Source organism: Mirounga leonina, unplaced genomic scaffold (genome assembly GCF_011800145.1).
Source record: "Mirounga leonina isolate KUSES-001 unplaced genomic scaffold, KU_Mleo_1.0 Mir_195, whole genome shotgun sequence".
In the NCBI taxonomy this organism is placed as follows: Eukaryota; Metazoa; Chordata; class Mammalia; order Carnivora; family Phocidae; genus Mirounga; species Mirounga leonina.
Genome location: NW_023270490.1, coordinates 2,728,389 through 2,741,727, shown reverse-complemented (window position 1 = coordinate 2,741,727; position 13,339 = coordinate 2,728,389). Strand labels below are relative to the sequence as shown.

The window sequence follows — 13,339 nt, the reverse complement described above, 5'->3', positions numbered from 1 at the left end:
TGAAGGCAGACGCTTAACCATCTGAGCCACCCAGGCGCCCGATGACAATCATTTTTAATGGTTTTTTTTATTTTTAAGAAGATTTTGTTTATTTGAGAGAGAGAGAGAGAGCGTGTGCACAAGCAGGGGAGAGGGGCAGAGGGAGAGGGAGAAGCAGGCTCCCCTCTGAGCAGGGAGCCCAATGCAGGACTCCATCCCAGGACTCTGAGATCATGACCTGAGCCAAAGTCAGACGCTTAACCAACTGAGCCACCCGGCTCCCCGCCGCCCTCCACACCACCACCACCAGTGGTTTTATAACAGGGTCAGGACTAGGGTAAGGAGACTGAGGTATGCACCTAGGGAACAAAACTTAATGAGATGCCGAAAAAACCTTCCGCAACAACCCACAGCACAGCGATCAAGATAAATCACATCGTAATGCAATATTTTAAAAATTCAGTGCAGAACTCCATGATGAACACAAATCTGAAATTTGAAATCAACGGGATCCAGCTCTGATTGGTACTGTGAAGGCTCACATCCCTCACCCTAGTCCTGGCCCTGGTTTCGTGGTGTCAGTGGCTTTATACCCCAGTTCTCAGCCTTGGCGTAGTGACATAGTGGGCTGGATCATTCTCGGTGGTGCGGGCTGTGTGTGCATTGTAACGTCTAGTAGCATCCTTGCCTTTTACCATCTGGATGCCTGAGGTGCCCCCCTCCCTCGGTTCTAAGAACCAGGAATATCTCTGGACACTGATGGGGGGCAAAACCCTGTGTTACATGGGGTTCACTTTCAACAAATTGAAATTCGTTGCCTTTGTCGTGCTGGAAGATGTCTATGAAGTAGTAAACATTAAGTTTTTTCAGTCACTTAATCGTCCCCTAACGCAATTGACTTATTTGGAAGTAGAAGCTCTGAGCCTATCTCTGTGGGGGTGATCCTTTGAGGTTAATGAGCTATCAGCTTTGAGCTTTATTTGGGGGAGTGAAGTGAGGCTTTCGAAACAGGAATTCTTCCTCTTTTATGTAAATGTATTTTTACCAGTTGCAACCCATTCCCAGTATCCATTATTATGAACGCTCCTAAGTGGCGACATTTTAATTGCCTTTAGAAAGAAAACAGATATTTGTGGGGAATCAATGTTTAATTTTTGTATTAATCTTTCCTCGAAGACAGACTGGCGTTCTTGTTGGGAAGGGGCCCTGCCGTGGATCACTAGCAAGACATGGAGGCTTAGGGGCGCCTGGGTGGCTCAGTTGATAGGTGTCTGCCTTCGGCTCAGGTTGTGATCCCAGGGTTTTGGGATCGAGCCCCGCATCGGGCTCCCTGCTCCTCGGGAAGCCTGCTTCTCCCTCTCCCTCTGCCTGCCTCTCTGCCTACTTGTGCTCTCTATCAAATAAATAAATAAAATCTTTAAAAAAAAAAAAGACATGGAGGCCTATTGTTCATTTTCACCTCTGTGTCTCACATGTTGGCTGGGACATGGAGAACGACCCTGAAGCGTTATATGGTGTGAGGTAGCCACCCAAGGGCCCATGTCAGGGGCCTTTGTCTGTGGAGGCCTCGATTTCCTCTTCCAGCTTCTGACCTCGTGTGGAGCTGCTTTGTCCCCCCTCCACAAGAGGACCCGTGTTTCTCCCCAGGGCAGAAAGAGTTGTAACCTGCCTCTGTGGATACCACATCTGTTTTTGTTTTCCCCTGGTATTTTTTAAGTAAAGAGAAATGTGTGTAGGTTCAAGGCCTGTGGGGAGGAGGCTGCAGATAAACACTGTGCGATGTGAAACTCTTCCATATGGGGAATGTGAGGATGTTTGAAGACTGGGCCCTCCTCCTGATGCTGGCTGAGCCCCTGGTAATTACCAGCACCTTCAAGGTGGACGTGGATTGCCATTGGTGTGTGGCTGAGCCTTTCCTTTGAGAATTAAAAGACCCGTTTCAGAATCCGTGATTTTAATTCCTCCTCCCTGAAACATCTTTGGTCGGAAAGGGGGATAAGTATTAATTTGAGAGAGAAATAAATGAATGTGGAGACATTACACCTGTGGCCCATGGTGTTGGTTGAGGTTAATCACCCCGTGTTCTGATTTCATGTCAGCTGGTTCCCTGGTCTGGAAGTGAGGTCTTTCCAAGAAATCTGTGGCTACCGTGTTTCTCACTTTGCCTTGCTCTTGGCTGGTTTCCCCTGGAATACAAAGCCCCAGAGCTCGGTGTTATCCCCCATTTGAAATACTAGTGGAACTATTTCTGGAGATGTGAAATCAGATGGCTTATACAAATCAAAGGTTTGTAAAGGATGCCCTTCGCTTGTCCTTTCCTTCAAACCCACTGTTACTGAAACTTGCCGGCCAAAGCAATGACATTGTCAGAGGCCTTGTTATTGCCCCTAATGTCAAATAATAATTTGGTCCAGGTGCCAAGGAATGTGGGCAAAAGGAAGACACGTGGCTGTGCCTAGAACATAAATTACAGAGCTTAGAGAGAACGTTCTGAATGTAGTCTTTCCAGCGGAGAGAACCTTTCTGTAAATCTTCAGTCCTTGTTATAATTTTAGAGTTAAATTCTTTATAATTAAAAGCACTTGGCAAATAATGATTCATTTAAACTGTAGTTCTGATTCATTGCTCTAATTACCGTAACCATGCAGTGCCCTTTGGCCTGGAAGTGAAACTCGTGTCCTCTTGACACCAGAGGTTAACAGAGCAGGAAGCCCTAGCAGTATGTGTGCCTGCATGACCAGAATAATTTAGTAATTGTCTAATTACCTGGGGAGGCTAATGCCACTGCTGAAAATAGTATTAAAAAATTAAATGAAAGTCGTTTTCTTATTTCTTGTGACCCATCTGTTCTCTGTTTTGGGCAACCATGTGTTCATGGGTATAAAACGCGATTCATTCTGCGGGATTGGGTCGCTTCTCTTCTGTTGGATCAAATATGTTTCTAATGGAATGCAGCACCCAGTAAGTCCAGAGACCTCTCTAACTTCCGGGACTCCGATAGCTGTAGAGGAAGACCATTGCAAGGGGTTCCTTTTGTCCACAACTGTGATTTAAAACCTGGAAGGGATGTTGGTCGATTTGATATTTATTTCTTCTTGGAAATAGAAAAAACCGTCATGTCAGGGGAGGACGCCCCACCATCATCTTAGGAATCCTGAGTTGTTAATTGGTTCATCTGTTCAGCAAATATAGATGTATGCCACGCACTGCCCTGGGTACTAGGCTTGCAATGATGAATAATACACACGGACAAGTTCTGTTCTCATGGCTTACCAGGGGAATCCTCAGGTGAACGAGCCTGTTTTAGACTGAACACAGCATCACACATTGCAGTGAGGGGGCATGACCTCTGGTGGGGGGGACATGCAGGGTACCGTGAGCTGGGGGCCTCGGCGAGGGCCTCTCTGAGTATGTAACATTTGAATTGAGACCTCGGTGATGAGACAGAGTGAGCCAGCCCTGCTGAGTTCTGGGAAATGATGTTCCAGGCAGAGGGCAAGGCAGGTGCAAAGGCCCTGAGGCAGGAAGGAGCTTGGTGGTATTCAAAGAACAAAGGCTGGAGCAGAGAGGAGAAGGAACATGGCATGAAGGGAGGCTGCAGAGGTGGGCAGGGGCTGGTCAGGTAGGCCCCATTGACCATGGGGTGGGGGGCATCTGAGTTTTACTGAAGACTAAGTGCAGGGCAGCCCCTGCAACAGAGAGTTATCCTCCCCAAGTGTCAGTCGCACCAGTTTAAGAAGCCCTGGCCTCCTACACCAGCCTCACTTGACGGCGTAGTGGGGGCCTCACTCTGTCAGGGGCCCCTGACACCACCCAAAGGAGGACAGATTCATGTGTTCAAAGGTAGAATCACCCACATTCACTGAATTGTAATGTTTTTCTCTGTTTTTTTTTTTTTTGGCCAATTATAAATGATTGGGTCCCTAAAAATCACATGCCATTTATTGCAGTGTCACTGTAGATGTATCCAAGAGCTGTGTATTAACGTCATGAAAAGAAAAGCAGTATCTCCACATGGTGGTTCTTCCACACATTCTAGACCCTTCTGTGTCTCCAGTCATCTTTCTTGTTCATTTCTTTCTCCTGTAGCAATCCCAGGATCCACCTGCTCAGAAGGGCCCCACGCTCACCACCAAAGTCCGGCGGACCATGAGCAGCCGTGTGCACGAGGCTGTGAAGGCCATCGCTCTCTGCCACAATGTGACTCCCGTGTACGAGTCCAACGGTGTGACCGACCAGGCTGAGGCCGAGAAGCAGTACGAAGACTCCTGCCGCGTGTACCAGGCTTCCAGCCCAGATGAGGTAAACCCAAGGCAGAGGCGGCTGGACACACAGAGAGATGCTCTGCCCATTTTCCACGTGCTGGAGGTGGGGTTCCACAAGGGAACCACCTGTCAGCAGACGTGAGCCAGGAGGATACCGTGCTGCTAGGGAAACACATTTTCAGATGCACACAAGACTTGCTTCCCTCTAGAACAAATACTCTTGGGCTCCAGATATATCCCAAATAAGCAGGGAGAAAGCGATCTTGTTTGTGATTCAGATGGCCAGCTCATAAGGGCACAAGGTCTCACTTAAACCACACCTTCCCTTTTCTAAAAAATACCAGCTTTATTAAGTTATAGTGCACGTACCATACAAGGGCTCATTTAACATACACAGTTCAGTGTTTCTAGTATATTCACAGAGTTCCGCAACCGTTAGCACAATCGAGAACATTTTCAGCACCCTAAAAGGAAGCATTCTATCCCGTGTTCTCCTGGACTCCTGCCCTCCCCCAAGCCCCTGCCCTCCCCCTACTAACTGTCTCTCTGGATTTGCCTATTCTGGACATTTCATACGAATGGAAATGTACAGTATGTGACATTTGTGTCTGGCTGTTTTGACTTAGCATTGGTTTTCCAGATTCATCCACGTAGTGGTGTGTATCAACCCCCAGGCCTTTTTATGGATGACTAATATTCCATTGCATGGATGATACTACATTTTGTTTATCCGTTGATCAGTTAGTGGACATTTGGATTGTTCCTTTTTTTTTCTTTTCTTTTTTTGCTGTTATGGATAATGCTGTTGTGATCATTTGTGCACAAGTTTTTGTGTGGACATATATCTTCATGTCTCTTGGTGTATCTGTAGGAGTGGAATTGCTGGGTCCTGTGTTAACTCCATGTTTGAGCTTCTCAAAACTGCCATGCTGCTCCCTAAAGTGGCCGCATCATTTTAGAGGCCCAGCAGCGATGCATGAGGGTTCCAGTTTCTCTTCCCCTTTGCCAGCATGGGTCCTTGTCAGTCCTTTTGATTCTGGCCATCCTAGTGAGTGTGAGGTGGTTTTCATCTGCATTTTCCTTGATGGCTCAGGATGATCTTTTCGTGTCCTTACTGGCTACTTGTGTATCTTCTTCTCTCCAGTATCCTTTGCCCCCTTTTAAATATGTGTCTTTTTGTTGTTCAGTTAAAAGAGTTTTTTAATACATTCTAGATCAAAGTCTCTTGCGGGACATATGATTTGCAAGTATTTTCTCCCTACTATGAAGGCTGTCTTTTTACTTTTGCAATGGTGTCCTTTGAAACCCTAAAGTGTTTAGTTTTGACCAAGCCCAATAAGCCACATATTTTCAAAGTTGTTGTTTCTATGTAAGCACATTCTCTTGCTAGAACCAGGACTCATTTGATTACATGTTCAAGAACAGAGGGTCTCCTAGCATGGTTGCCCTTTATGATTTTCTGTAACAAGCCCCTAATTGCTCTCCCTCCCGGGGTATCGGGGTATCATGTGATGGGAATGCCCTCATCATGAAAATAGGATCTTCTTTATCTTCCTGACTTGAGTGTGATTCAGACACAGGGGTAGTTCACCAAGCTGGTAACTTTCTGGTCTTTTTTCCTTCTCCCTCCGTCCCTTCCAGAAAGCTTGTATTCTGATTATGAAAGCCGTTACTTTTCAGTATAGAACATTTGGACATTTCAGACAACTATAAAGAAGAAACTGGGTCAATTGTAATCTCATTCTTGAAAGATGACAGTAGGTAACTTTCCTTGAGCATTTGGTGCCCATCAGATCCCATTTGAAGTGCTTTCCATGTTGTATCTCATTTAATCTTTCTAGCAACTAAGGGGACCCATTATGACCCCCATTTTCAGAAGAGAAAAGTCAAAGACAGGTTAAATATTTAGCCTAAAGTCACCTGGATTTTTTTCTAACTTTTTGTCTTGGAAATAATTTCAGACTTAAAAGTTGTAAAATTAGTACAAAGAATTCCCCATTACCAAAACTTCACTCTGATTCCTCAAATGTTAACCTTTTTCTACCTGTGCTTTATCATTCTCCCTCACCTTAGAAGAGTCAGCTGCAGACATGATCTTCTTTTACTTTTTTTTCTAAAAAACAAGGACATTTATCAGAAACAGGAAATTAACATTGATACAGTACAATTATCTGCCCTGTAGATGTCATCAGTTGTCCCACTGACTTCTTCACCAAAAAAAAAAAAAAAAAAAGAATATTTCTCCCCCCAGATCAGAGTCCAACCCGGGAACGCACACTACATTCAGTTGCCATAACTTTTGTCTCTCTCTCTCTCTCTTTTTAAGATTTTATTTATTAGAGAGAGAGAATGAGAGCACAAGTCAGTGGGAGGGGCAGAGGGAGAAGCAGGCTTCCCACTGAGCAGGGAGCCCAATGTGGGGCTCAATCCCAGGACCCTGGGATCATGACCTGAGCCGAAGGCAGACGCTCAACGACTGAGCCACCCAGGTGCCCCTGGATAGAACTTCTTGACAACCAGATTTCAGTTAAGTATAAAGTATAAGGATGGGGGCACCTGGGTGGCGCAGTCGGTTAAGTGTCTGACTTTTTTTTTTTTTTAATATTTTTATTTATTTATTTGACAGAGAGAGACACAGTGAAAGAGGGAACACAAGCAGGGGAGTGGGAGAGGGAGAAGCAGGCTTCCTGCCGAGCAGGGAGCCTGATGTGGGGCTCGATCCCAGGACCCTGAGATCATGATCTGAGCCGAAGGCAGACGCTCAACAACTGAGCCACCCAGGCACCCCTCATACCTCTTGTCTCTTTTAATGTGGAATGGTTCCTCAGCTTTCCTTGACTGTGGCCCTCACACTTTTGAAAGATACAGGCCATTATAGAACATGCCTCAGTTTGGGTCTGACGACATTTTTTACGGTGCGGACTCAGTTTATTGCATCTTTGGTGCTGTCCTCAGTGTGTGTGATAAGGAGACCTGCTGTTGGCGTGTCCTGCTCTTCAAGATGCTAACTTAAGGTCACGTGGATCAGGTGGTGTCCCCAGGTTTCTTCGTGGTAAAGTTGCCATTCTCCCTTGCTAATTAATCTTATGACAGCAGTCCCCTGACTGACAGGGCCAGAGGGGGAGGGAGAGGCAGATTCCCCACTAAGCAGGGAGCCCAGTGCGGGGCTCAGTCTCATGACCCTGAGACCATGACCTGAGCTGAAATCAAGAGTTGGACACTAAACCGACTGAGCCACCCAGGTGCCCCACGACCAAGAACTTTTTGATGTGTGATCTTCCAATATCTTTTCATATATTTGTTTCCCAAAAAACAGGAATTTTTAACATAAAGTTCTGTATTCTCCATTTTAAACTTAATATTTCATCATGCCCGTTTCCCCAATTTTTTGAATATCCTTAAAAGACCACTTTTTATAATTACTGTTTATGTATGCACACTAATATCTTTAACCGTTCTCCTCTTGTAGGGACTTAGGTTATCTCTCATGTTTAGCACAACATTTATACACATTTGCAGTGAGCATCCTTACACCTAATATTTCTAGAAATGGTGTGACTGGGCTCATTAATTCAGTAGGCATTCTGGGGTGCCTACGATGGATGGGGCACTGGGGAGTCAGCGTTTAACAAGACAGCAGCTCCTGTCCCCAGGGAGGCGGCAGGGGTGAGACTGTTGAGCATGTGAGAGTTGGGGTCCCAGCTCCATACCTGGCTGGTCGCACCTCTCTGTACCTCCCCACATCTGTGACAAGAGGGTTGTCATGAGCCCCTTAGCAGACAGTCAGTCCTGTGGGTCACACTGAAGGAGTATTTTTAAGGCTCGTGGTATAAATGATCAGGTAATTCCCAGAATTATTTTTAAACCATTTTATTCTTCCACCAATGTTACAGGGGCTTCCAATTATTTTTTGTTGTTCATTTTACGAAGGAGGGAGGGAGCTTCTCCGGTAAATAGTGTTGTAGAGGTCTGGACTAATTGGAGAATATCAGGCAGCCAGAGCTGGACGGTGCTCGGGGGAATACCGCAATGATAACCTTTTCCAAAGTTCAGAAAGGAAAGGACATGTGGACATGGCTTTCCCTGACCAGTAGCTTCTTTATCCTTCTTGAGGGCCCTGGAGTGTAGCCCCTGGTAGTTGACTCCTTCTAGTCTGCTTGGTGTTTGTGGATCAGCTCAACTCTGAGCCCAGCCCATCCGTGACCACTGACACTTGAACCTGCATTTTTAGGGGTGAAAAATGTAACCCTTGGCCAAATTCTGAAATGGGCGTTGTGTGCAGAGAGCGAGAAGCAGCAGGGAGGATGGATATGGATAATCCAACCCGTTTATTTGGACTTGTGCTGTAGTAACTGAAAGCTTCAGATGGGTCATTGTTTCTCCACCGAATTTAGTCTGTTGGATCTCACTTTTCCATTTGGAAATGAGAGACAATATCCCTGAATGGGATATGTGTGAAAGGGCCAGATTCTTGGTAGTTACACACTGGGAACCAGTAGCTTATGGGTGTTTGATGGGACTAGAATTTGAACAAGTTTCAGATGTGGACGATCTGATCAGCACTGCTACCTGGGAGCTCCTAATACTGGCTATTGATTGACGCGCACATGGGAGGTCTTTAATGCCTGTCCCCCAGTCCTGGTTCCCACTGAACTTTGATATATTTGTTTTAGGGCTGGGCAGAGTTTTTCCATGTGGGTAAATCTTCCACGGAATGCTTTGTGCTTCTCAGCTCTTGTTCATTAATTGCACTCAGATTCAGATTTGTCTTGTTTTCCTAAGATTCTGAGTAGTGATTGAAAAAAAAAAAGGTATTTTCTTTTGGTCTTCGGTGCCTTCACAGAGGTCAGTGTTACCTTATTAGTATCCCCCCCCACAACTTTATTTATTATTGCACAGTTATTTCATGTTTATGGCAGAATATATGAAAATATAGGTAAGGAAAGGAAAGAAAAAGCAAACTATAATCCTGCTAACTAAAGATGTGACCACTGTTAATATTTTACTGACCTGCCTTCCAAATTATTTCAAAAGATGTATATTGCAAAATACAAGTCTGTGTATATAAATACACCATGTGACAGAAAGGAGGCTACGTCGACTTCCAGCCAAATCTCTCAGAAAGCTGTACTGTTTCTAAATCCCTGTAGGATTCCACCTAGGCTTGGCTGGGTCTAGAATCCTACCTTTGAAATTCTATATCAATAAAATCTTGCTGGTCTATGCAAGGTCAGTGTCTGGAATACACATAGAAAACGGCATTCGTTTTACTTTGGACTTGCCGGAATAATTTCTACCAGTCAGGGGAGGATTCATTTCCTGTAACAGAAAGCAGGATTTCCTAAATTTGTTTCCTGTGCACATTCTGCTTTGGAAAAAGCCTTGAAGTGTCTTTATTCAGCCATTGATTACAGCCTGAGGGGCGCTGGGGCCTGCCTGCCCCTGTAGGGTAACTCCCAGGGGAAATGAAATCGATGTAATCTGGCCAGAGAGAGAGGTGCTCCTTAAGTGTTCAGCCCGGCAGCATTCCATCTCGTCCTGGATGTTCGGCAGGGTTGGAAGTGGGGTACGGCGGGCGAGGGAGGAGGGCTCTCGGAGGTGGTCAGGATGTAGTTTTTAATGTGTTTGTTTCTTGGCGTGAATGGTAAGGAGGTGCTCTCCTAAGAGTGGGTCGAATCAGCCCTAGGACTCATTTATTTGTCTTTTCCAGGAATTCTTTCATATCGAAAAAAACTTTTCTAGGCATCTAAAATCACAAGTACTAATGTGCTCATTACAGAAAAAATAAAATTGTAGATTCGAAAAAGAAGTGGGTAAACATTAATTTTATCCACCACCTAGAGATTACTGCTTATATTATGCTATAGATTTCCCCCAAGTGTCTGCTTCTATATGTAGAAACGTAATTGCATGTTTTGCAGTATAGAATCATACTGTAGCCCAGGGAAGGAAGGAGCGTGGAGTGAGTTCAGTAACATCCTTTAGCAAGTCTCCTATGTTGTCATATTCCTGTAGGATTTCTGTGTGCATGAATGTGTGTGTTTGTACGTAGGCACACGTGTGTATGTGCTCACATGTGCCCTGTGAGCACGTGTATGTGTGGACTTGTGTGGGTGTGTGTGATGTGTATATGATTGAAAGTTTTCTGATGCCTTGGCCATGGCTCACTAATTTCAGAGCAATTAATTACAAGTTCTAGGTCACATATAGTTTGTTCTGCAAGGCTGTCCCAGGCTGGCGGTCTTGGGTGAGACGCGTGTCTCCTTAGCCTGAGACCTTCATTCTTGCCCTCTCTACACGGGACCTCCTCCCTCCCTCCCTCTGAGACACCCCTTGTTATCAGTATCTGAGTATCCTTGCAGAAGTAATTCTTTGCATGGATTAGAATTTTCCTCACCCCTCCATTATTAACATATTTTAAAAAATGTAAAAGAGCAGATGTAAATTATAGACTCATTTGTGCACCTTGCTTGCAGCGTGTCAGTACCTGGAGCATCACCGAGTTGTGATGTCAGCAGAGGCCTGAGTTTTACTAAAATATTGAGCTACTGTGTGTTCCCATAGTCTCTCGATGGCATTTCAGGATCCTCCTGTCCATTTTAATGGAAGGTGAGGGCATCACACTGGCCTTCTGACTCCCCCAGTGTAATTATCAGCTGTGTTTAACTACCACATACTGACTTTTTATTTTATTACTTAATTTTTTTTAATTAAAAAATTTTTAATTTTATGTTCTTTTTATTCCAGTACAGTTAACAGACAGTGTTTCAGGCATACAACATAGTGATTCCATACATCACCCAGTGCTCCTGACAAGTGCCCTCCTTCATCCCCATCATGTTTCCCCCACCCCGCTACCTACCTCCCCTCTGGTGACCATCAGTGTGTTCTCTATAGTAAGAGTCTGTTTCTTGGCTTATCTCTCTTTTTGTCCTCTTGCTCATTTGTTTTGTTTTTTAAATTCCACACATGAGTGAAATCATACGGTATTTGTCTTTCTCTGACTGACTTATTTCACTTAGCATCATATGCTCTAGCTCCATCCATGTCGTTGCAAATGGCAAGATTGCATTCTTTCTTACGGCTGAGTAATATTCCATTGTGTGTGTGTGTGTATCACTTCCCATTTATCCATGCATCTGTCGATGGATACTTGGGCTGCTTCCATAATTTGGCTGTAGTAAATAATGGTGCTATAAACATAGGGATGCATGTATCCCTTTGTTGTTTTATTTTTTGGGTAAGTACCCAGTAGTGTGGTTACTGGATCATAGGGTAGTTCTGTTTTTAACTTTTTATTTTATTTTATTTTACTAACAATTTTTTTTACTTAAATTCAATTTAATTAACATGTAGTGTATTACTAGTTTCAGAGGTAGAATTTAGTGATTCATCAGTTGCATGTAACACCCAGTGCTCATTCCATCAACTGCCCTCCTTAATGCCCATCACCCAGTTCCCTTCCCCCACCCCCCTCTGGTCCAGCCACCCTCAGTTTGTTTCCTGGAGTTAAGAATCTCTTATGGTTTGGGCGCCTGGGTGGCTCAGTTGGTTAAGCGACTGCCTTCGGCTCGGGTCGTGATCCTGGAGTCCCGGGATCGAGTCCCACATCAGGCTCCCTGCTGAGCAGGGAGTCTGCTTCTCCCTCTGACCCTCCTCCCTCTCATGCTCTCTGTCTCTCATTCTCTCTCTTGCAAATAAATAAAATCTTAAAAAAAAAAAAAAAAGAATCTCTTATGGTTTGTCTTCCTCTCTGTTTTCATCTTTTTTTTTTTTTTTTAAAGATTTTATTTATTTATTTGACAGACAGCGAGAGCAGGAACACAAGCAGGGAGAGTGGGAGAGGGAGAAGCAGGCCTCCCGCAGAGCAGGGAGCCCGATGCGAGGCTCGATCCCAGGATGCTGGGATTATGACCTGAGCCGAAGGCAGATGCTTAACGACTGAGCCACCCAGGCGCCCCTCTGTTTTCATCTTATTTTATTTTTCATTCCCTTCCCCTATGTTCATCTATTTTGTTTCTTAAATTTCACATATGAATGAAATCATATGATACTTGTCTTTCTCTGACTTATTTTGCCTAGCATAATGCTCTCTGGTTTTTACTTTTATTTATTTATTTTTTAAAGATTTTATTTATTTGACAGGAAGAGAGAGTGAGTGAGTGAGCACAAGCAGGGGCAGCAGCAGGCAGAGGGAGAGGGAGAAGCAGGCTTCCCGCTGAGCAAGGAGCCAGACGCAGGCCTCGATCTCAGGGCTCTGAGATCATGACCTGAGCCGAAGGCAAACGCTCAACTGACTGAGCCACCCAGGCGCCTTATTTTTATTTTTATTTTTTTAAGTAATGTCAGTGCCCAGCGTAGGGCTCGAGACTCCAGGATCCAAGATCAAGAGTTGCATGCTCTGCTGACTGAGCCAACCAGGCACTCCCATTTTTAACTTTTTGAGGAGCCTTCATGCTGTTTTCCGTAGTGGTTGCAGCAGCCTGCACTCCCACCAGCAGTGCACGAGGGTTCCTTCGTGGAGTGATTTTAGGCAAAGCATCGGTGAGCCGACAGCAATATGACGTGGCCACCTGCTGAATACCTGCTCTCCGTGCCGGGCACTGTGCTCTGGGCAGCCCTTACGACCCAGTTACTGTGATTGTGCCTGTTTTGCAGATGAGGCGTAGGTTGGCTAAGGGGTACCCCCAAGGCCACGTGGCTGGCAGGATTAAAACGAGGCAGCCCACGTCCCGGGGCTGGTCATGTGACTCGGGAGTACTGCTTCTCTACCCATGGGAGGAGGGCTGAGACGTGCTTTGTCGCTCACGAAGGACACTGAGGGCTGTGCACCTGTGTTGGGAGCTTAGGGCTGATACTGCGTGACCTGCCAAGTGTCTGGTTATTCTTGCCTCTTCTGAACTCGCATTCAGGGGCTCTTGGCCTCCTAGGCTCAGTGAAGCATGCTTTTTGGTTCCTTCCTTCTTTCTCATTTTGGGCAGCTTCCATGCTTGGAGCTAAGAAACCTTCTAGCAGACCGCAGAAGCCTTCCCATGGAGTGTCTTGCCTTCACCACCCATCTCTCCAGGATCTGTCCTTAGAAACGAAAACCAACA

The 13,339-nt window shown here is 45.3% G+C and overlaps 1 protein-coding gene across 3 annotated transcripts in view; it reads left to right on the top strand.

The window, feature by feature from the left end:
- ATP9A (ATPase phospholipid transporting 9A (putative)) overlaps positions 1-13,339 on the top strand; it is a 131,104-nt gene that overhangs the window by 78,118 nt on the left and 39,647 nt on the right. For all 3 annotated transcript variants that reach the window (XR_004682967.1, XM_035025419.1, XM_035025418.1), the window contains exon 14: positions 4,069-4,281. Coding sequence is in view for 2 of the 3 variants with exons in the window: in XM_035025419.1 (XP_034881310.1) it covers positions 4,069-4,281 (213 nt within the window). In the remaining variant the exon portion in view is untranslated. The remainder of the gene's footprint in view (positions 1-4,068; positions 4,282-13,339) is intronic.